Raw genomic sequence first — 24,986 nt, 5'->3', positions numbered from 1 at the left:
AAAAACCTTAGCGGGGAGGGGAGGAAGAGAAAGCTAAGAGGTGAATACCGTTTTTAAGGTCCCAAAAATCAGGAACAGTATAGGGAGGAAAATGAAAGAAAGCCTGTTCCCTCTCACAAAATGGAGGCTTCAAGAGGAGCTCACCCAGAGAGAAGGAAAGAGAGCCTTGTGGAAGAATACTTCAGGGCCAGCAGGCCATGCAATGACCAAAGTTCTATTCCAGAGCCAGGAAGCCCATGCTGAGGAAGTCCCAAAATGAGCCAGCAGCAGATGAGGTGTGGTTTAAAGCCTTAGAAAGTCGAGGATTTTCTGTGAATGCTCTGAAAAGGATCCTTGAACATAAGTTGGATTAGATGGTCTCTGAGATTCCCTTTAAATCTAAAATTCTGTGTTTCTGAAAGGTGTCCTGTCTACCCACAACCCCAGAAATCAATTCCAGGATGGGATTCTAAAAACATAAATTTAGAGCTAGAAGCCACATGAGCGGTTATCCAATCCAGCTTCCCCGACACATAGATAAGAAAACAGGCCAGAAGGGATGATGTGATCTGTATGTATGGTAAAGCTGGGATTTGAATTCGGATCCCATTATTCCAAATACTCTTTCCTGTACTATTTTTGTACAAAGAGCACAAATACTCTTTGCCAATACTCTTTCTTCTGTGCCTATACGATATTGCCTCAAAATATCCACAGGGTAGTTTGGGAGATGCCATTCCATTCCTGAAAATAATCCTAGGCCCCATGTAGTTCATTCCAGACCTGAAGAAGGAGAGATGCAGGGAGGAAGAGAATTCTCTCAATTCGGTATTAGGCTGCCTGACATCTGCCATCATGTCATTCTCAAGCATGCTGCAGGAATAAAAAAATTTAAAAAATAAAAAAGTTTAGATGCTGCAACATTTCTCAGAATCTCATTTTTCTTCTTTCAGAACAATTAATCAAATCAATAAATATATATTAAATGCTTACTATGTGCCAGGCACTGTGCTATATGTTGGGGATACAAATAAAGGCAAAAGACAGTCCCTGTCCCTAAGGAGCTCACAATCTAAGGATCACATGAAAGATCCTGCAGTGCCATCTGCTCTGTGCTGGGAACAGATGTCTGGGCAGCTAGCCTCACCTCGGGAATGGCAAAGCTCTGAAGAATGTCATCCCATCTATCAGCTCTCCAGAGAATCCCAGGATCATGGATTCATAGGTTAGAGCGGAAAGGAGCCACCTATTCTGGTCCCTCTTCCTGCACTGTATGGATCAGAAAACAGGCTACTCTCTTTCTTCCCCTCCCTTCAGTTCATGATAGTCCTGACTATGAAGAACCTCTCCAGCCCCTCCACTTGGTTCTCCATAATTACAGAAGCATCAAATTTAGAGTTAGAAGGGATCATCATCAAAGTGCATGATATAACAACAAAATCAGCTGCCCAACAAGGGACTGCCTGCCATTGGCCTGTGTTGAAAATCTCAACTAAAGGGGGACCCACCACCTCTTAGTTTGGACCATTTTCCTTGGGAGCTCTAACTGTTGGGATGCTTTCTGGACTTCAAGAGCCCACCTGCCTCTTTGTTCTGTTACAGGGCCCTAACAGGGCATACCTAATCCCTGCTGTACATTGTCCTGCCTTTTCAGAGACAGCTATCATATACCCCAGGGCTTTTCTTTTCTAGGGTCAGCTTTTCCAAGCTCTTCATCGGCTCCTCATGTGGGATATTCTCCAAGAAGTCTTTCCTCGCCTCTGTCCAGTTGTTCTATCCTGGCGATTCTTTGGCTGAACAGTGTCCCTTTTAAAGAAGGCCGTCCTAAACTCCAGATATGGACCAGGCAGAGGATGGCGGGGCTGGGTGGCCAAATGAGGAGGCAGCCTTCCCTTAATGCCATCTGAAATCACACTGGCTTTGGGGAGGGGGCTGCCGTGCCACACAAGTCATTCTCCTTGAGCCTTCAGTCCGCTGAAATGTTGGATCTTCTCAAAAGGGAACGATCACGTTGCCATAGCACTCCCTTGCCTCCCCAAAGCACCTTATCTTGGATAAGGCTCTTTAATGCTAGTGATACATGATGAGGGTTTGGGGGGAATGGGGTGAAGTTCGAACTGGGTACACCAAAAGGCCAGACCAGGGACAGGGTTTTTTCAGATCAATGACATTTAAGGGCTGGTGATGAACAGCAAAAGCCATTTAATGCTGGAGCAGAGACTGAGGCTGCAGGTGCCTGCTAGATCAGAAGGAAGTTCCTGGCCCATGGCAAGCACTTAAAAAATTATTTTTGACAGATCGCTTGGTAGATAAGCACAGAATTGTTGGAAGAGCTGGCCATTTGTCTGAATTAGTCTGTTTTACTGAAGCTCTATCAGCTCCCTGCCTTACATTGATGGGTCAGCAAGGTCCTGGGTCAGGCCTACCAGCGTGCAGCCTCCTGATAGCCATCTGGGGCGCAGCCTCCAACAACCATGGCAGAGATTTCTTCTAAGCTGCCGCTCACCGGGATCCCGAGTGCTGCAGTTCTTACTTCCCGGATGGCAGCTGCTGGCATCCTGGCAGCACATTAACAGGCCATTTTTAACCCTATGGCTCCCCCTCCACATTCCATCTCTGCCCCGAGACTGAGGAGAACCACTGAGAACCACTTGTCCACTCAGAATCCATGAGGGCACGAGGAGCTGAGCCAGCAGGGCCAGACAGAGCGGCTGCGGTGCAATTCCCAGGAGGCAGCCGCGGCCTTATTTGCGTGTGCTTCCTGCTGAGCCATCTCACTGACCTGAATGCTGATTCGGAATCCTCAGACCCGTGACAATTAGGAGTCAATCAGTCTGTCCGACTCCAGGTCCTACATGCACCTGCGGGGAACAGGCTGCGCCATACACCCCTACCTGTGACTAAGGGGACTGTGCCCAGAGATGAGATGAGAAAGCATCGGATGCTGCCTTTGAAGCATGAGAAGAGGGCTGGCCATTGTAGCTATGAAAGGTGGTCCCTCCTGGAGTTAAAATAGCAACGTGTTCGGTAAACGCAGTCAATTGGAAAGAGAGTTCATTTCCAATGAGGAATTACTCTCTCTGGCACACTCCCCCAGTGACCCGACATGCAGCCTGAGAATTCGCTGCATAAAACAGGACTGGAAGTCATCTTGACCCCTAATTCCACTATAGAGGATGCCATCCGAAGATGCTTTAACAAGACGCTCCAGCCAGAAGGCCAAAAGGCTCTTTGGAAGACTGGCAGCTGGAGTGTGATACCAATATAAATGTGCAGCCCAGATGAAAGTTGTCCACAGAAATGCTGGAGGCAGGAGTCACATTCTATTTTGGTCATCAGTTGGTCAAAAGGATCAATGGTTTCCAGTCAAGAAATTCAGCAAACACTTATCCATGTGCTACTATGTGCCAGGCCACGCTCTGGGAAGAATAAAAAAGGGCAAAAAGGAAAAACTGAACCTGCCCATAAGTAGTGTATATTTGGGGGAGGGAGGGAGAAAACATACTGAGGGACAAAGTACTTAAACATCAACATCTGGAGCTTCAGGAAAGGGTTCATGTGGGATATGAGAACTGGACTACAGATTTCCTTTCTGAAGGAACAGTGATTCCTACCTTGGGGAGCAAATCAATGTGGAAGGAAATGAACAGGGACAGGGACAAGGTACACACACACACACACACACACACACACACACACACACACCCGAAGGAATCACAGGCAAGCAGGGCAGCTTTGAAAGCTACATGTTGAATTTTATCATCCATATTAAAAAAAAAAGCCAGTCCTATGTAATAGACATCCATAGTTCCAGATACAATCCTCCTTTCTCTTTCCTCCTCTCCCTCTTCATGTATGTGTTTACATGTACATTCTATACTTTGTTCAAAATAAAATGAAATTAAAAAGTAAATTAATGGTGAAGTAGGTTTGTGAGGTACAAAAATCCTTGGTGAGCTTAATGAGGTCCTCATATTAATCTACAACAGTAGCTCCACAGCATCCCTTGTCTTTTTCTCCTTCATGTCTCTCACAGAGTCACTACTCTAGTTTATTTCTCATCTGGACTATATCAAGGTGCACATCATTTCCTTTTATAGAGAAATAAGTTCCCTGAGGGTAGGTACTATTTCATTTTAGTCTTTGTATCTGCAGTGAGTAGGAGAGTGCCCAGAATATAGAATATATTTAATAACTGCTAGTTAAATAGTGTCAGATGGTTATAGGAGAATATAGACTCTAAAATTAGACAATTTGTATTCAAATCTTGTTTTTGATGCTTATTTCCTGGACCATCTTAGGTCATTTGACTTAAGTTCTCAGTTTCTTCCATCTATAAGATAAAGGAATTAGACTAGAAGGCTTCTAGCTTCACTGAGTTCTATATCTCCAATTCTATGATCTAACCCATTCACTTAAAAATCCTAGATTTAATCTCTTAAATGGAAAAATAAAAGGCATCAGAGTCATTTTGATTGGCCCCAGAGGGGAAAAGGTGAAAAAAAAAATTCAGGCTTGAGGTTATTAAAAAAAAAAATTTAGAGTCATCCAAAAGTAGATTGGTTTGCCTTGGGAGGCAGTGAGCTCCAACTTACTGGAAGTCTCCAAGCAAAAAAGTCAGATGCCTACTTATCTAGTATGCTGTGGAAGGAATTCCTGTGCAGACTGGATCAGGTAATTTCAGAGCCCCCATCTGGCTCTGAGATTCTAGAATTTTGAGTTTTCCTCCTCCACTAGCAATCTCCTCCACTCTCAACTGTACTCCATCTCCTCAACCACCAGTAAGCTTGCCCAACACTAGCGAAAATGTAAGCCACATGGCAACCGAGAACAAAGACCTCCAGCTTTTACAACTATTGCCTCATCAGGCTTTATGGTACAATCTAAATGGAGCAGAGATTGAGGCTGCAGGTGCCTGCTAGATCAGAAGGAAGCTCCTGGCCCATGGCAAGCACTTTAAAAATTATTTTTCCAAATTCCAAACAGAGCTTGGGAGTCATGGAAGGTATCGCTAAAAAGGGGGTGCAGCAATAACTTTTCTAGGCTGGTGGCTTAAGAAATTAAATGCCTTTGCAAATTCTACTTGCCAATAATTTAATTTTAAAGAGTTCAAATGTGGCAGCTAGTGAATTAAAGGGACAATAGATCTCTTCTCCTCCTAATCCAAGGGCAAGAGTTAAGAAAAATATGAACCTGTAAAGAAGTATCTCCTCGCTGGAAGATTACCAGAGTTCTCACCCAATGGCTAAAGTATCCCCTTATATCTTTTAACAGAACCAGTCTTCTAGGTATTGGTAACAACAAAAATTGTATTTGATGGGGGGAAATAGAAATTGTGGAGTGTTGTTGCACTTGGTCCCAAAGACCAGAATTAGGAACAAAGTGGGAATTTACAGTGAGGTAGACTGAAGAATCATTCAACCTTTTATTATCTCAGGGAGAATCCAAGATTATTGGCAGAGTTTTCTTATGTGGTGTTCCCTGTTCCAATAAAATGCCAGTTTTAGGATTAGTGTACATGAGAGCTTTGTATCCTCCTCACTGCTAAGGGACCTCATATCACTGAATTTCTGAATTTGCAAAGCTGAAGATCAGCCCCGCAAGGGCTGGGGATGCCCCGCGAGGTTCAGGGTCCCCACCTGAACCACCAGTGAGCTTTTCCTGGACTTTACTCCCGGGGCCAATGCTTCCATGCCCAGGCCCTAGCTCTCACAGGGGACCACCTGTGGCAAGGTGTTCAGGCTATAACAGCTACGGGCCTGAAGCTTGCAGTGGGCTCAGGCTCACTGGGAGGCAGCAAGTCAGGGTGTCAATGCCAGGGGAAAGGAAGAGAAATCTGCACGGGGCAGCGAATCCATCTGATACTATTAGAGAAGGAGGTCATGTGTGGAAATTAGCTTAGCTCAGAGAGTAGAGAGGAGAACACTTAGGGATCAATCACCAAAGAGGGAAGGAACAGGAGAGAGTGTTAGCAAAAGAGCAAAGTGGGGGAAGGGCAGGAAGAAGGGTAAAGCAGAAAGATGATCCCCTCCCCACACCCTAACCACTAGCTATATGGAGAATGAGGAACATAGCCATAATGCAAAGGAAAGTATATTACAATGGAAAAGGGCCCTGGATTCAAAGTCAAAAGTCCTGGGTTCAGACCTCAGTTCTGCTGCTGCCTGTGTGGCTTTGGAGAGTCCCTTGATCTCCCTGACCCCCAATTTCCTCACCTGTAAAATGAGAGGATTTTTCTAGATTAGAAGTGTCAAACACCCAAGGTTGCATGCAGCCCGTCATGCTTGCAAGTGTGGCCCAAGCCAGATTAAAGTGCAATTGGGAAATAGTTAACATAATATACAATAAAAATACAATAAAACATAATATAAATAATGTGGTTTTCTAAGTCCACTTGTGGTCCTCATGGATGCTTATGTATTCTATAGTAGATGTTATTTCTATCTGAATTTGACATTACTGCTCCCTGGAACCTCTAAAGGTTCTTCTCTTCTCAAATCCAGGATCCTGTTATCCTAAAGCTGGGATTTACCTGAGGAGAAAGCCAGTTCCTATGTCCCCTGGAGTCATAATGGCAAGAGGGAAACAGCCAGCTTGGCACAAGGCCTTTCTCCCCGTGCCAGAGTCTTGCTCCATCTGTCACCCTGCAATCCCAAATGGCCATGGATAGAGCTAAGAGACAGCCACATGGGAACAGGCTGAACTTCCATGGACAAAAGCAAAAATGACTTCATTCATCCATTTATTCACTTCTCCAACAGGTATTTGTTGCAAGATCCTATGCTAGGCAAAGGTACAGGTAGCCCATTCCTCTGAGTAAAGCTCCCAGAGAATTTTACCTCTGTTTTGTAAAGTGGACATGTAGACATAAAGAACACTTCTGTTCCTGCAGCAAGCTAGAGAGACAATGTGGTGTGGTACAGCCTAGGCAGGGCTGCACTTGAAGTCAGAGGACACAGGCTCAAATCCTAGCTGTGCTACTTAGAAGCTATGAGACTGTAGGCAAGTCACTTGATTGCTTTCTTGATCTGTAAAGTGAGCTGGTTGAACTGGATAACCTTATTAGGCCTGTCTAGTTCTAAATCTGTGATATTATGAATTAAAGAAACTAAAAAAGATGCTAGTTTGGAAAAATAGTTCCCCCTGCCTCCCGCCCGCCTCCAGCCCCCAAGACATGACAGCATATCTGATCACACCCAGCAGCTAGGTTTGTGGTAGGATCCTAAATAAGGATGTTTAAGGCTCCCCTCCCCACACCCCCACCACCACGCAGTCCAGGAGCCAGATGGGATGTTTCAGACTAAGGCCTGAAATTCTCTTATACCTTCGGTAAATGGAGCAGGGACTCCCAGAGTCAGCCCCAAATGAGTCACTAAAAGACAGGGCTTGAGAGCAACATAAACATCTGCAGAGGAAGGAATTGTTCAAGGGGTGTAGATGGGATGCTCTACAGTTGTAAATTTTGCTATAGAATATTCGTATTCCAGCATATAAAAGTGCTTTCAAATTCACCAAGTGCTTTCTACCTATTATCTCAGTTGGGTCTCACTACAACTCTATGAGGTAAGTCTCACAGATATTCTTCCCATTTTACAGAGGAAGAAATTGAGGCTCTGAGAGGTAGATAACTTGCTTAGGGTCACAAAACCAGAGGCAGAAACAGAATTTGAACTTGAGTCTTGCTGATTTCCAGTATTCTCTCCACTATGCTGAGATACCTCTCCAGGGCTCCAGCAAGATCTGGGCTGGGCTTCCCATAAAAAAGAGAAGATGGGAAGTTGTGGAATACTTATTTTTAAAAGTCTTACTGAAAATGATGGCAACTGGGGAGGAACAGAACATTCTTCCTTGCTTACATATATTTTGGGAAAGACAGGAAAGAGAAATAGCCCTGAGGAAGAATTGCACAAGTACCTAACAAGCTAGCAACTCACATCAACCCAACTCCCTCAGGCTGAGTCCAGGTCATGGGTGAGTCAGCTGGCTAGCAGAGTAGTACAACTCAGGACTAAGGGCATGGACCAGGTAGGGAAGGACAAGGTGTTTTCTGCTGTCTGTGACTGACTCAGTTTCCCAGTTAATCAGTCAACATTTATTAGGCATCTACTATGTACTAAGTTCTGGGAAGACAAAGATTTTTAAAAGTAAAAATTGTTAGGTGAGTTATCCAAGGTCACACAACTACTAAGTGTCTGAGAGCAGATTGGAACTCAGGAAGATGAGTCTTCTTGACTCTAGACGTGGCACTCTATCCGCTGTGCTATCTAGCTGCCCCTACTGTTTCCTATGCCTAGAACCCTTCTCATACTATTCCTACCCTTTGAAATTCTCTCTCAAAATTCACTTCAAATATCTCTTTCAAAATCACCCATTTCTGAAATCATGATCCTGCACTTCTTCCCTGACCATAAGCTGGTAGCATCATCTTCTACTTCTTATATTTTGTGTAACATTTATAAATCTTTTTTTTTCTACTGTCATGTATTGTTTTATATACAGTCATCTGAATATGTCAACTAGACCAGGATTTCTTAAACTTTTTCTGTTTGTGACCCCTTTTCACCTGAAAATTTTTTACACAATGTTGGGTATATAAGTATAAAATATACAAATCAAAAATTTACTGATAACTCATAATTTCAGTTGTGTGACCATATATGTGGTCACAAACCATGGTTTAAATAGTTTTGCTCTAAACTATAAGTTCCATAAGGAAAAGGACTATGTCTTATTAATCTTTGTGTGTGTCCCAGAACAAAGCAACATTAACTGTGCACATTAGAAGCTCTTTAAAATGTCTATTGGGAAGTCATCCTTTATCCTTCCCTTATTTTACCATCTGAATATGAGGTGGTATTAATGTAAAACTAGTGTAAAAATGGAAGTGGGTCATGTACAGAGACAAGTCAGCAAAATCAGCAAAGGGGCAAAAAAGTGAATTAGGAAAGCCTGGGTCATTCAGAGCTATTTAATGTAGGTGATGATCAAGGAAATCTTGGAGTGGTCAGGACCTTACCTTGGTGGTCCATCTAGCCTGATCTCCTCATCTTACAAACTCCCCTGGCTCAGGAAGATGGGGTGGATTCGTAAAGTTAGTGATAAAGTCTAGACTCACCTGACCAGCAAGCTAGTGCTCTTGTCTTATACTAATCACACTGCCTCCTCACCCCTTAATGGAGTTCTTATCTAGAAAGGTAGCAAGTATGTCCTAGGGAGCTGGTGGGGTCCCTGCCTAGAAAGCCTTCAAGAAAAGGCAGGATGATCCCATTTGTTGGGTAAACTCTGGTGATGACTCTTTCTGACCCTGGGTTGGGGACAGAGATCCTTTCTGGCTCTCATAGTCTGTGATACCATAAGGCATTTTAAAACCTAGATGGGTAAAATGAATCTCATGGAGAAGGCTCTTAAAGGAAAAGAAAACATTTACCTCAAGTCATCCCTCAACCTCTAAGAAGCCTTTATTATTGAGGGAACCATTCCCTTCTCTATGTTATACAAATAGAATAAAACATCCATTGCCTTTTATAGTGCCCTAATTGTTTCAGGTGCATCTATCTTACCTCCCCAATCAGACCACAAGCACAGAAGCCAGTGAATGTGGTCTTCTAACCTCTCAACCTCAGTTTCTTCATCTGCAAAATGGGGGTAATTATTCTTGTATACTAATTCCTCACAGAATTGTTGGAAAGAATAGATGAAGTGGTGTGTGCAAAGCATTTTACCCATCTCTACCAAACATCAGCAATTATTAGTATTCTCCTTTGATGGTTTCACAATTCAAGGGAACTTAACAGATATTTATTAAGTGCCTACAATATACAAGGAGTCCTCCTGGATGCTGAGAATACAGGAACAAAAACCAAGCCCTTCCTTTAAGAAGCTTACATTCTGCTGAGGGAGACAGGCACCCAAAAGGTAAAAAGAAAATATTTACTGAACAAACACAGAGTCATCGGGAGGAGCCCTAGTCAGAAATCAGGGAAGGCTTCTTGGAGGTGGTGCTGGAGCTGAGCCAGAAAGACAACATTCCAAGGAAGGGGGGATGGAGGCTTAAATGGAAGGTTTAGAGAGCAACAAGGAGCCCAGCAGGACTAGAGCAGAGTTTGAGGGAAAGTCGTGTAGAATCAGTTTAGAAAGACAGGTTAGCAACAAGATACACAGAATTTCAACGCCAAACAAAGACATTCGGGAGCCACCAAAGGTTGCGGAGCAGGGGAGTGACACAGTCAGTCATGTCTGTGCCTTAGAAATGTCAGTTTCCAGCTGTGTAAAAGACGAAAGAAAGGAAAAAAGCATCACGAACCCTGCGCTAGGTGCGTTCCGAATACCTCATCTGACAATTTTTAAGGGAAGAGAATGAAGGCAGAAAGATCCATTATAGATTACCGCAATGGCCCACGCAAGGGAGCAGCACGGATCAGAAGGATGGTCACACAACAAATAAAAGGGGAAGGATTCTAAAGCCATCTGCAGGCAAAATTTAAAAGACCCCGCAGCCCTGCACGCGGGTCTGGCGTCAAGCAGACCACCAAGCGCGGGAATCCTGAAAGTCCAAGAGCTTCACGTGGAGAAGGGGTCGGCCCCCTTCCTGTGGCGCTCCCACCAAACGCTGTCTCCCGCCTCCCCGGAGCAGGCCTTCTCTCCGCTGGCGCCCCGCACAACTCCTCCACTGGAGGAAAGGTTTGCAGTGGCCGGGCTCCTCACCCTGCAGCCGAGTGGGCCGGGAGACAGAAACCCGGATGAACTGAAGCTTGCAAAAATGTTATGCAAATGTTATCGCTAGAGCAGTCGCTGAGTAAATATTTGTTTAACGAAGACAGTCCGGAAAGGTCAGAATCACGCGTTTCCAAAGAACGCTTCATTTCCCCTCTCCTGCCCCCCACAAGCGCAAGCAGGTAGCCGGCTCGCGGCCGACTGCGTGAGAGCGGGCAGGGAGCGCCAAGGCAGCGTCCCGGGAGGGCTCTCCGACTCAGTCCGCGCGGAGAGGCGGAGAGGGTGGGCGCGGGGGGGGGGGACGCCTTCCCCCGGACCGCTCCTGAATGGACTTGTCTGAGTCCTCCGGGAGGTGAAAATGGAGCAGCGCTGCGGGTGACGCCAAGGGCGCTATTTTTAGAGCCTGCGGACCAGGTGCTGCCTGATCCGGGAGCTGGCTCGTGACGCCAGCCCTGGCAAGGAGACCTTTTCCGAGCGGGCCGTTTGGGCTCGAGCAGAGCCTCTCTTGCTGCGGCCGAGGCTCCAACTTAGCTCTGCATATTGTCCTTGGTACAGAATAACCAAGTACCATCAGCTAGGTGGCCCGAAGTCAAGAGGACCGGAGTCAAATCTACTCTCAGGCACCAAAGCTTTCCTGGCTGGGTGACCCTGGGCGAGTCACTTGACCCCAATTGCCTCAGCAAAAAAAAAAAATAATAATAATAATAATAATAATCAAGACGAAGTCCCCAAAGTGTAGCTTTTAGATTAAAGTGGGAAAGGGAATGGAGAAGCAGGTTTGCTATCAGGGAAATTACGGCTTGGGCATGGTTTGAGCGAGCTCCACCTCGGCCAGGGATTATCAGATCCAACTGGTATCTTGGCAGAAATCCCTTCTACCCCATTCTGAGCAAGGTGTTGTCCAGCCCTCCTCAGAGACTGGGCAACTAGGTGCTGTAGCAGCGGCAGCAACGCTGGCCCTGACTTATCTTATTAACTATGTGACTTTTGCTAAGTCATTTAATAGCTAATATTTATATCTCCCTTGAGATAAACTCTTTGAGCGTTTAAATAATTGGCCTAGAATCACATAAATATCTGACATAGGATTTGAACTCAGGTCTTTATGACTCAAGGTCCAACATTTCACCCACCTAACCTCTCTAAATCTTATTCCTCATGAAAATTCTATAAAATGGAGATTTAATGTAAAATGGCTCCTATCTCAAGGCTGCTGGAAAGATCAAATGAGATAGTACAGTAAGCCCTTTGTAAGTCTTAAAATACGAAATAAATGTCATTATCATCATCATCATTATTACTATTATATAAGAACTCCAGTGCTAGGAAAATCAAGGCCCCCTGAGGCAACTTATTCCACTTTAAAACAGTTCTTGTCATTTGGCAGATTTTCCTTAGAGCAAGTCAAAATCTGCTTCTCTGCAGCTTCTACCCATTTCCCCCCCATTTCTAGCCCCATAGGGCCAAACAGAAGAAACATAACCTTTCTTCACCAAAAGCATGAAGGCAGCTCTCCTGCCTCCCCTAGACTATACCTTAAGATGGTCTTCTCTAAGATAAAACCCCTCAGGTCCTTCAGCCAGTAGGTCACAATTTGAATTTTCTGCCCACCCAGGGAAGGCTGCCTCCTTTAGGATGTTCTTTGGACTGTAAAATGCCTTCCTCAGACTGGCCCAACCAAAGCAACGGTCCCCCATACTCTGCCCTGGTGATTCTCACTTCCCACTGGGCACTTCTGATGTCCCCAAAGGCTGTCTCCATTTATTTCAGCTACCCTCTAGCTCAGCTGCCTCAATGAAAATTCATTTTTTTCCAGAGGACTTTTCTCCAGCAGTGTCTAGGCATCCCATGCATACAGACCTCCACTCCTTGGCAAAGACAAAATTGTCCACATTGCTCAAAGTTTTGCTCGTATCCACTAAACACTGAAATTCCATTTGGCAATTTAAAAAGCATTTATTAAGAGTCACCTATGTGCAAGGCAGCGTGCACAAAGTGCACACTGTAAGCACCAAAGTGGTTTGTAGATGGAGCAGCAGGCCTGAAACTCTTTAAAAAGACTAAAATTCAAATTTAGCTTCAGACACTGACTAGCTGTGCGACCTAGGACAAATCAACCTCTGATTTGATTGCTTCTGTTTTTCCATCTGCAAAATGGGAATAATAGAACTTACCTCCCAGGATTGTTGGATCAAATGACCTAACTGCATTTATGTGCAGACAAAAATGACAATGAAGGAGCCTGCATTCTAAGGGGCTAGAGCACTAGGCTCATATGAGTTTCCACACAGACTTTCTCCACAACCAGCCCCACCATTGTCTATCCCAGAATTTCATGTGCAATGGGAGGCCATCTAGATCAAGTCGTTACTTCCCCACAGTATATATTCCTATTACAAACCTCTGGACAACTGGTCATTTAGCCACTGCTGGAAGGCGACATGACCATCTGAGAGAAGCCCATTCTACTCTGGGAGAGCTTTCATTAAGCCATTCTTGCTGACCCTGAGCCTCAATATGACCCCTGCAATTTGCATCCATCGCTTCTGGTTCTGGGGCCAGAGACCAAGTCTTTCTCCAAGACAAACATCCAAGTGTTTTACAGTTTCTCCCATTCCTCCCAACTCATCCCCAGCTCCTTCACGCCTTTATCAAAGGCTTGATCCTCATACTGCTTCCCTTCCTCATAGTGGCTACCTTCCTCTGGCCACCACCAACTGAGCAACTCATCCACTCCCTACAAGCTGGCGCCTAGCACCAAGCCTCCAACTGTGGCCCGACACCATCTCCTCCATCTCTCAGGGCAGAATTCCCCCCAAAAGGGCAAAAGGGTATTGAAGTAAAAGTGAGGGGAAGGGGTTAGGACAGTCTCCGATGACAGGAGCATCCCTTTCAAAGCCATCGAGATCAGGGCAGGGTCAGTGAGGCAGGAGCCCATCCGAGCCCTCCGAGGGTGCCGAGCAGCTCACTATCACCATCTCCCCAGGGCCTGGGTTGCTGACAGTCGCCTTCTCCATGGAGAGCACATTATATTTTCATATTGCAGAGGTTTGAGACCCAGAGAGCTGCGGCTTACGTAAGGTCACCCATGAATTCTTGACTGCCGATTCCCAGCTCAGTGTTCTCTTACCTGCACCAGGCAGTGAGGTCCCCTCCATCCCCAGTGACCCCCAGAAAAGGGGGAAGTCCTCAAACAGTTTTGGCCTTGAGGGTGGACCCTGGCAGAGAAAGCACCCTGACCCAAGGAACTTCCTATAGAGGCCCAGTAACTAGGAGCTGCTCCAGGCGTGGGGCAGCCTCAAAATATGCAGTCATTTCCCAGCTCCTGCAGCCTTCTGCTGTCCCCAAACTGTCACTCCTCATGGCATCCCTGTCACACATCTCCTGACAGCTTAGTCAACAGTTACTCCATTTTTATTTTCACATGCTATTACTGCCCTTCCCTTAACTGATGGCTGACTCCATAGTCTTGGACAGTTCTAGGAGCTTCAGGGTTTGTCAGAAGTCAGTTCTAAGTCTAAGGAAGTGGGTCAGCAAACCTTAGAAACCCAAAACCAAATGCATAATTGGGTGTGCTGTGTTTCTTTTTTAAAAAGCAAATCTTTTATGAGCTTGAAGACTGCAGAATTACTAAGACCAACCTTAGTCCCAAAGAAGTCCTTTCTTTGCAGAGGTGGGGGACTCTGGGTGTGGAATATCACACAGACTGTCACAAATGACTGACTTATTGTTTGGTTGTATGGAACTGGTTTTTTTCCCTTAAATTTTGTTACAAGGGGATGGCTTACCAGGTAGGGGGTATGGGGAATGATTTGAAAGTTAAAAGTGATGTAATATCAAAGTTGATAAAAATGTTAAATGCCAATAAATAAATCTATTGGCAATACTTTTTCCCACAATGCTATTGCTTTCCAATGGCTCTACTCCTTCCTCCAACAGAAAGCACAACAAATCAAAATGAAATAGGAAGTACTGGCCACATCTGCTGATATCCAAGCTATCAAAGCCCGTGTGTCTCTGTGGCGATGGAGGCACAAGCCATCACCAAGTCATGATTAGTCAGCGTGGAGGATCAGAGTTCTGAGGCCTTTTCCATTTGTCTCCCTTTATTCTATCAGGGTCACCCATGTGAACTGCTTCCCTAGTTCTACTTAGCTTGGCATCAATTCATAACACTACAAGATTTCCTAAATTATTTTTATAATGCAATAATGCTCCTTTAAAAGCATTCTGCAATTTCTTTAGGCATTTTCTACTTTTCAAGCTTTTTATTGCCACAAAAAGTGCTGCTATAAATGTGTGTGTGTGTATATGTGTGTATGTTATGTTGTATATCATTATATGTATATAAATAGAGGGTAGCTTTTCCTTCAGTCTCTGACCTACTTGGAGCATTGTTTCTTTTTCAACTATCACTTCCTATATCTCTTTATTGGAAGCATGGAAGCCTGAGGGCAGTGTGATATAGAAGAAAGAAGGCTGGACTTTGGCTCAGGAAAGAACTGGACACATGCTATGTACTCTTTTTTCTGTTTTTTTTTTCTCTTTCATGGTTTTCCCTTTAGTTCTGATTTTTTTCTCCCAACTGATTTATAAAGAAATGTGAATTTTAAAAGTTAATATACATGTATAACCAGAAAAAAAATTTAAGAGTTTAAAAAAAAAAAAAAGACCTGGATTCCAATCCTTGGCTGTGCCATCCCTGTGTGATCTCAGGAAGTTATAATCCCTAAGGGGCCTCAGTTTCCTTATCTATAAAATGAATTATTTGAACTAGATGACTGTTAAGGTCCTTTCCAGCTCTAGATCTACAATCTTTTAAAAACTGGCTTTCTAGAATCTCACTGTAATATTGGCCTGCTTAAGTGTTCCCATTTTTTAAAAGACAAAAAATTCTTATTTTTTTCAGTGACCAAGAAATTTTTTTTTTTTTTACTTTTCACTTTCCCTCACCCACTGAAAAGCAATAAAGAGGTATTGGACCCATCTATCACAATGAAGCAAAACAAATTCTCATACTGGCCACATCCTAAAATGCAGTTGTCATTCTGCATTTTAGGTCTTATCTAGCATAAGATGGAAAGCTCTCTTAGTCCTCTGGAATCATGGTTAAACATTTAGCTCATCAGTGTTCTTAAGCCTTTCAGAATTGTTTGTTGACATAGTGAGTTCCTAAAGGCAGAAAGGATAAAATACTAGCCCTGGGGTCAGGAAAACCCGCGTTCAAAGCTAGTCTCACACTTACTAGCTGTGTCCTAGGCAAATCACAATCTCTGCCTGCTTCAACTTCCTCATCTGTAAAATAATAATTCCTACCTCCCAGGGTTGTGGAAGGATCAAATGAGATCGTTGTAAAGTATTTAGCACATTGGTTGGCTCAAAATAAGTTCTATATAAATGTTAGCTATCATTCATCATTGTTGTTTTAGAAATTATGCTTCTGGTTCTGCTCACTTTATTCTGCATCACTTCATATAAGTCTTCCCATGTTTCTTGGAAACCACCCCCCTTCAATATTTCTTACAGCACAACAGTATCCTATCATTTTAATGTAATTTGTTTAGCCATTTCCCAATTGATGAGTACCCCTTTAGTTTCTAAATATTTGCTACCATGAAAAGAGTTGCAATAAATATTTTTATACAAGAGTCCTTCCTTTGAACCCTTTAGAGTATTACTCTGGTAGTGGTTTCACTTGGACCAAAGAATATGCAAAGTTTGGGGGCACAATTCCAATTTTTTCCAGAATGATTGGACCAATTCATATCTCTTGACCCAGTTCACATCTCTTGATGGTTCCGCATAGACTTTATAGCTTCAGTACCTTAAAAAAATATCACCTTTCAGCCACACTTCTGGGTTCAAGGGTCCCTAAACTCAGAGGAATTAGCCTTCAGCCAACACAATGTCTGTCACAAGGTCCATACCTGGAGGCTCTCCCACTCTGTTAGATCTTTTCCAGAATTTCCATGGTTATAGGTTTTTAAATACCTTTATGTCTTCTCACTAGATTGAATCATATAATCATCATGCTAGAAGGGACCATCAACCTTAGTCCAGCCACAAAATTTTCAGACAAGAGTCTATCCAAATAATATTTAACAAGCACTTTCTGTGCTAGACACTGACAGAGATGAAGTAAGGTCTAATCTGTGCCTTCAAGAAGTATATAATCTAATTAGATAAGATAAATGCACTAAACACTGTAATATAACTGATTAAAATACTCAAGTCTTTAAATCCTCCTGAATTTGTTGTTAAATGGGCATATATACCATTTCAATCTTGCACTTGTGAAGTCAAGTTTTGTGTGCCCAAATGTAAGATTTTACATTTACCTATATTTCATTTCATTTTATTAAATATAGCCCGGTGTTCTAACCTGTCAAATTCTTGGATCCTGACTCAGTCATCCAATGTATTAAAATAAAACTCTGAACTTAGGGTCACAGGAAAACTTGGTGAGTGTAACCTTTATTAATACTGTTCCATTGTATAGGAACAATCAAATTCCTGGGGCATTCCTTTGGAGACCTCCCACCATACTATACAATAAACTATTAACAAATATTCTTTGAGTCCATTTATCCAACCAGCTCTGAATTCTTCTAATTATAGGATCATCTGATTCCCTAGTGCCAGTCTCAGATATTCACTTAGAAAATCACAAATAAACATTATCTATGTTCCATTGTATTTTTTCTTTATTTTGTTAAACACTTCTCAATGACATTTCAATTGTGCTCTGGAGCAGTCAAGCTACCAAAGCCCAGAGTTGGGCACATCTGATCTAATCCATCTCTCTCCTCCTTCCCACAAGAGCAATGTGAAACACTTCATCTAAAAAGGTGAGATACTTCATCTGCTACTTCCTAAAATCTTGATAAATTACACCCACAGCATTACCCTCTTCTACCAATTTAGGAAGGAGAGAGGCTGGCCCTTTGATTTTAAGGGATCCTAGGTGAGGAAACTTCCTTTCCCAAGGCAGGTCAGAACTTTCTCTGGGTCTTTTAGTCTTGGAGAGTGGCCTGGGGTGCTGCTGTCAGGCTGGGAAACCTACCCAGGATCCCACAGTCTCCCAGGTTCTGAGGGCAGAAACCCTACATTAAGTGCCTCTTCCTGTCCAGCAGCTCCCTCCAAAAAGGAAATAGTTTTCTCTAGAACGGCCTGTTCTCCACAAAGTAATGATGGCTCTGCTTTCTTTTCTGGATGTTCATCAATCAGCTTTTTAGAGATCTACTCTAGAATTTTCCCAGCAATAGAAGTTAAGCTCCCTGGTTTGGAGGTGGCAAATATTCTCAGCATGGATCCCTGCCTTTTGGCAGTAAGGAGGGGGGAGTGCTAGGTGAGCGGAGTTAAGTGCTCTGTGTCAGGAAGGGTTCTTAGTGACCTCCCCCAGGACCTCCCAGGTTAAAGCTTGATTGTGTCAGACCGGAGAAACTCCAAGGATGAAGGAATAAGGGGAAAACAAGACAAAACATCTCCCATAGCTCCAGATCTGAGCTTTGTCGGGTCCTTCTCAGATGTCTTGTCAGGTGAAGCCGATTGTGTTCTATGAAGAACTAAAAAGAGCCCCCAGGCAGGGGGGACAGCTGGGCCTCAGTAAGGAACCTCCCCGACTACCCCTTGCTCAAGGAGGTGCTCACCAATGTTGGAGTGCTTCAGGAGACGGCAGATCCGGGCCTCCCTCTCCAGCTTCTGGTGATCTGAAGGCAAAAACAGAGAAGGAGGCGTCACCCTGAGTCCACTATTGGCAGCAATTAAACATTTCTAGGCAGTCATAATCAGCAGGGAACAAGCAGGACTCCTTTCTGGGCACAGAGGGCACACTGCCTCTTCAGGGCAGCCGCCATCCCTGCTCCTTACCTCATGGTCCTTTGTGGTACTGAGCAGCCATTGCTCCCAGGTCACTTTGACACCCCTCTCCAAGGTCTGGGCTCATCGCCCCCTCCCCTTCCCCCTCTCTCCCTCGACCGAATTCACCCAAGATATGTTTGGGCTACTCAAGACCTGTTTCCAGGACTCTTCTTATGGATCTAATACTCTTTTATTGTTCATCAGTCAACTTGTGTGGAATGGACAACTGAGTGCATTCATAACCAACTTCTGGGTGGGTAGCCATAGTAATGAGTTCTGTGACCTTTTGGCAACATGCAGTCAAAAAGGTTGGATTCTGGCCCAGTTCTTCTCCTGGCCCATGATTTTGTCTGGAAGGAAGTCTAAAAGGCAGAGGTGAGGAAGGTGGACACTCAGGAATGGGGAGCAGCCACTGGGAAGACACAGAGATGGAAGATGAAGTGGAGAGTTTAGGAAAGAACAAGGAGACCAGCTGGTCAGAAGGTAGAATCTGTTTAGGGCTGACCATGCATTAAGCCGTCAAGAAAGACCAATGGCTAGATGAGGAAGAGGCTGGGGAATGGAATGACCACAAACCCATTAAACCCTTCACTGAGCCTTATGCAGTTCCCCAAGTCCTCAGTAATATTCAGGCCGTGCATAGTCTACGTACCTGGGGAGAGCTTTACTAAGACAAAACTATAATTCTTGAATTTGAAGAAAAATGAGGCTCAGAAAAATTAACTGGCCCATTCATTGTCACACAATTCTTAAGTGTCAGAGCAAGAATTCAAATCCAGTTTTCTCCTAACTCCCAGCCTAGGACTACTCCTTTTGGGTAAAGATGAAAGTGATATTGAGGGGTGAGAACATCACTATAGATCAAAGGTTTTCCTTGGGTGATCATCCAAAGATATTGCCACTTATTTATCCATTCCTCATTTAAATCCCAGAGAAGGGACGAGTTTGCCTAAGGACAAGTTAGGCTAATTAGGAAAGGAAGACATCAATCCAACCCAACAAACCCATATAGCATGCTTACCATGTACAAGAAGCTAGGGAAGTGGGCCCCCAGCTTCTGGGAGGCTACTTCTAGGGGAGGGATGTGGCCTAGGAACAGGTCAGGACCGAGGCTACAGGCAAAGGGAGCAGCCCCAGGCCAGAAGCCAGTCCCTGAGGAGCCCTCTAGGAAGCTAAGCCAGGCATCTCTGAGGGAGCACTGCCAGCATGCGAGGCTCCAGGCCAAGCTCTGTAGTTTTCACCAAAAGCACAGTATGTGACCTCCAGGAGCTCACATTCTAATGGAGGAGACAATATGCCAAAGCCTGTTTACACGTAAGATGCATGTACTAAATAAACCCTGGAAGTGGAAAGACATTTCAGAAGGGGCAGCAAGGGAGAGACCAGAAAAGACCCCCCAGAGCCGAGTCATTAGGAAAGCCCGAAGCAGAGGAGGGGCAACGTTCCAGAAATGGGAGACCATCCTTGCAAAGGCATGGAGTCGGTGGGGAGCACTGCCTCTGAGAAACGTCAGCAAGGCTGAGGTAGCCAGACTCTAGCTGAGAAGATCAAAATGCTGAGAAGAACTGTAAAAGCCAAAGATCAATTTAATCTCTGATCCTGCGGTACTAGGGAGGCACTAGAACCTGCATAGTAGGTTCCATAGTAGGGGGATGGCGTGGGCATATCTGCACTTCCAAAAATCACTTTGGCAGTTGGAAAAGGACGTGCTAGATTGCCAAGACTTGAGGCGAGGAGACCGAGTCAGGGGTTATAAAGCCTGTACAAAGGTGGGAGAGTGGGAGAGAAAACGTGGAGGTGGGAAGGGCAGAGAGGACAGAATATCTGAGAGGAAGGAGATGTGATCTGGTGTCAAGGTTAAAGAAAGTCAAAAAGGATTCGGATTGAAACAAGGTTGTAAGACATGATAATTAAAAGAAAATTGTGTCCAAGATAATCCCAATAAACTTTGGATTGAAAATGCCATCTGCATCCAGGAAAGAAAACTATAAAGATGGAATGTAAATCAACACATGCTATGTTCACATCTTTTTTTCTGGGTTTTTTTTCCCATCTCATGGTTTTTCCTTTTGTTCTGAGTTTTCTCTCCCAACATGATTCATAATGAAATATGCATTTTTAAAAGTATGCATGTGTAACTAGAAAAAACAATTTTTAAAAAAAAAGAAAACTGTGCAAAAGATGAGGGAATGTATTCTAAGCAAGGTGGATAGCACATTCTAAAATGACAAAGGTGAGAGAAGTATCAAGATCCCAGGTAAAACCAAGTAGACTCTTTGACCAGAAAAAGAGATTTCATGAAGGGGAATGTGAAATAAAACTGGTAAAGTTCTTTCACATTCCTCAAACTGAAGGGTCTCCTGATAGCCCATTCTGCTAAACCACAGGAGGTCCACATTGATCCGTCTTGTGGGGGCATGAGCTGATCCGTGGCCTTGCCAAACCTTGGTGCTGGAGACTATAATCTTGAGCTTCTTCTGCAGTACTGGCATCCTTCTCTAACAAGGAGGAAAACCAAATCAGAAAGAAGTAGGAACTTGCCCAGGGCAAGAGAGCAAATCAGCAGTTTAGCTAGAAATAAACCCCAGGAGTCTTGAACATAGACGCCCACTCCTGCTGCCTGCTGCCTGGTACAGAGAATCTCACCAGCCTGACTGTACACAAAAGCCTCCTCTAGACAGGAGATACGGGGGAAAAAAGATGGAACCCTGCTGTCCTTTGGGGCTAAACCCACATCCCTGATATATAGAGATATGGAGAGTCTGACTTTTCTTTCTCATACGCCAGCACTATTGTCTGAGAAACACAGGGGCCACAAATGCTTGGATTTGGGAGGCACTATTCAGTCTGAGTCAGGTCCCCAAAAAGGAAACTGCCACCCTCTTGCAGATTCTGTGTCCTATGAAAACCTTGTTATCATTAAGGGGATCACACAAGAATTCCAGCACAAGTCAGTACCCTTAGACTCTCAAATTCTTGTTTTCAGTGTTCCCTTAATACTATACTTTAATACCAGTTGAAGTATCCCATTGCCTCTAGGATGTACTCAAATTGACCTGTCACTTATTCACAAGGTCCCTTCCAGTGTATATTGCAGCCCATCTTATGACATGCTTGTCCATGTTGTTCCATAATTACACCATCAAATATTGCCCAACATGCTGGGAACCTTTTTCACTTTCTCCTGACATCTCAAGGATATCAGTGGACCACTGTGGCTATCCACATGTCACACCCTGCCAATGACCAGCCCAATTTCTCTATTGCACATTTCCTTGATAACATCAGTTACTCCTAGGATAAGGATAATTAACAATAGCAGCAAAGAACCACTATCTATATTGTGCCTTAAAGACTGGAAAGAATTTTTACAGACCATTACCTCAACTATAACTCCTCAATGGTTAGCATTTAAGGACTTCTACAATCTGGTTCCTATCTTTTTTTTTTCTTTTCAGTTTTATTCACTTCTCATGTCCTCAATTCCAGCTAAATTGATCTACTGACCATTCCCTGATATAGAAACTCCCATCTCCCACCTACACAAATTTACACAAACCATAGCCCATGCCTGGAATGCACTCCCTCCTCTCTCTCAGAATCCTTCAAGGTTCAGATCAGGTGCCACTTCCTCTGTAAAGCTTTTCCCTGATTGCTTCCCTCTGAAGTTATCTGTGTTATCTCATTATATTCCTATTTGTGTACCATGCTGTTCCCTTTTAGTACTGGACTCTGGGGGTAAATTTCAGGGGGTCTCATGAATATGGGGGGAAAACATATCTTCAATTACATCTTCACTTTCACTCAAATGCAACCAAATTCTATTGTGATTTTTAAAAAATGAATGAGTCTGAGAGAGTCCATAGGTATTACCATACTGTCAAAAGGGTCCATTCCAATTTAAAAAAAAAATTAAGATTAAGGAACCCTGGGCTGGTCAAATGTAAGTGCCTTGAGATGGAGCGGGCACAGTCTTTTTTGTCACAAATTCAGAACCAAGGCAGCGACCAGCATCCTTCCCCTCTCAGCACCCAGAACCACTCACAAACTCAAGGTGCCCACCAGTCTCTAGTTGGCATTAATGGAGAATGATCTCTTTTGGGAGCTCCATATTTAAAAAAAAAAGTTTCCCATCCTTAGCACAGTGCCTTCCTAATAACACTGTTTGTGGAATTGTATCTCTATCAATTCTGTAAATATTTAGTGCCCAGAGAAATGGGGCTACCATGGGAGCTGGTGTGCGAGCTAAGCAGAAATCAGCTCACCCAGCCTCCAGTCCCGCCTCTGCTTCCATCTTTCCTTTTTTGTCTGTCCTGTCACTTTACCCCTCTGCCTCTATGTCCTCCATCTGTAACGTGCAGCAGTCAGATGAGAGAACTATCCCTACATCCCTAAGCTAGCTTGTTTGAGCCTTGCAATGAGCCTATCAGGTAAGTACAATGGTATTGTCATTCTCATTTACAGATGAAGAAAACAGTCTTAAAGCACTGAACTGACTTGCCCAGGGCTACGCAGGCAGGCCAGTAGGCACAGCACCAAGCCACATCCCACTGCCTCCTGAGCGCTTCTCTGAGGTCCATGGCCACACTAAAATTCTTTGATCCCATACAACCCTCCTCACAGGGGTGAGGACATGAAGGAGGTTATGAAAAAGGCCCCCAGAAGTCATAAAACAACACTAACAGGAGCTTGATTACTAAGAAAAGAACAAATGTGCTAAGTGCTCTGGGAGAATTTGAAGGTGAAAGATGGAGGAGAGGGAAGGGAAAGGGGAAGAAATGAAGAGTTCCTAAAGGAGACCATAGTAGAATTTGAAGGATCATTGTTTTAAAACAATTAAGGGCACAACTGAGACAGGGGATGGGGGAAAGGGAAACAAAAGTTCTTATTGTCTGGTCCTAAATAAGAAACAGAAAAGACTTTGGTTTTTTTTTAAAAAAATATTTAATTGCTTTAAAAAAAAAAAAAAACACATTTTTACAACCACTTCCCAATACTCCCCCTTCCCCGGCCCACACCTTGCTTTATAACCATGAGAAAGGAAACCAAAACCAAAGGACATAAGATAACTGTTTTATAATAGTATATCTACTATTCCACACCCATAAAAAAATCACCTCTCTATCAAGATGGGGAAAGCATTCATTATCCATCCTCTAGAATCAAGATTGTATTGAACTGATTTTTTGTCTTTGAATACTGTTTTGCTTTCCTAGGGCTAATAGATATATCCTTCTCCTGTTTCTACTTTCTTTGCTTGACAAGTCATACAAGTCTTTCCATGCATATATATTTGAGAGCCTCATAGTTACCATTTCTTATGGTATAATAATATTCCATTACATTTAATAGGTCACAATTTATTCGGTCATTCCCCAATCTGTTTCCAGTTTTTAACTACCACCAAAAAAATGTTTGTGAATATTTTGTTGTCTCTGGGTTCTATCTAATATGCCTAAAAATGAGATAGCTAGCAGAGGGTATATATAAACTCTTTTTTTTTCTCACTGAATTCAAACTCTCCTTTAGAATGGATGGACCAGTTCAAAGGCTACCAATGGTATATTAGCACATCTGATTCCTGATAACCCTCTTTAACATTTACCATTTTTATTTTGTATCATCTTTTCCACTTTGATGGATGTGAGATGCAACCTCAATTTTCTCTTAGCAATTTGGAGCACTTTTTTTTTTCACATGGTTCTTGATGTGCATTTCTTTTTAAATGATTTATATCTTTTTGGTTATCAACTGAGGAATGACTCTTAGAAAAGACAGTGTGAAGCAATGAGGGTTTTAGATGCTAAAAAGTGATGGGTCTATTCAAAACTGCATACCTAGCTAAGGATTGTAGAACAATTAAGTTTCTTATCTCTTGCTACTTATTTGTCCTCAGCAAAAAAAAAAAAAAAAAAACCTATCCTGTCTGATAGACAATACAATACCTTGCTAAAAGATATCTGTCTCCTTACCTGGATGAAAAGACATCCTGGCTTCTTTATTTCTCTTTTATAATTTATAACATTGTAGGCTGTTAATCTGCTAGCTAAGTCCCACATTTTCCAGTATATAAAGCCCTCCTGACTATTTCTAATTTGCTAGACTTCCTTTAGGGGCTAGCCCATCAACTATGGTATTGAATTCTTTGAATTCTTTCCAACTATAAGCCCTGACTCTCACACACTTCAAAAGGATTTTCAAATAGAGCAGAAAGATTTTGAGCATGTATGCTTTCATTCCTTCAATTTTAGAACTAAAGCTATGAATAGAAAACAATTTTGACTTTACAATACCAAGATGTCCTTGGGACAATTTAAAATAATATCTAGATTGGAGTTTACCCAAATTCTCTATTAATTCTAATATTTATGGAGCACCTACAATTTGCAAGGCATTGTGTTGACCTCTTCAACTGGAACTAGGGCCACATGTGG

The 24,986-nt window shown here is 43.4% G+C and overlaps 1 protein-coding gene across 17 annotated transcripts in view; it reads right to left on the bottom strand.

Annotated features, from left to right (window-relative positions):
• Positions 1-24,986, bottom strand: part of CAMK2B (calcium/calmodulin dependent protein kinase II beta) — a 287,804-nt gene that overhangs the window by 104,843 nt on the left and 157,975 nt on the right. For all 17 annotated transcript variants that reach the window (XM_051976448.1, XM_051976450.1, XM_051976449.1 and 14 more), the window contains exon 3: positions 18,342-18,401. In XM_051976448.1, coding sequence (XP_051832408.1) covers positions 18,342-18,401 — 60 coding nt within the window. The remainder of the gene's footprint in view (positions 1-18,341; positions 18,402-24,986) is intronic.

This window comes from Antechinus flavipes, chromosome 2, assembly GCF_016432865.1.
Source record: "Antechinus flavipes isolate AdamAnt ecotype Samford, QLD, Australia chromosome 2, AdamAnt_v2, whole genome shotgun sequence".
Classification (NCBI taxonomy): domain Eukaryota; kingdom Metazoa; phylum Chordata; class Mammalia; order Dasyuromorphia; family Dasyuridae; genus Antechinus; species Antechinus flavipes.
This window is presented reverse-complemented; position numbering and strand designations above follow the sequence as displayed.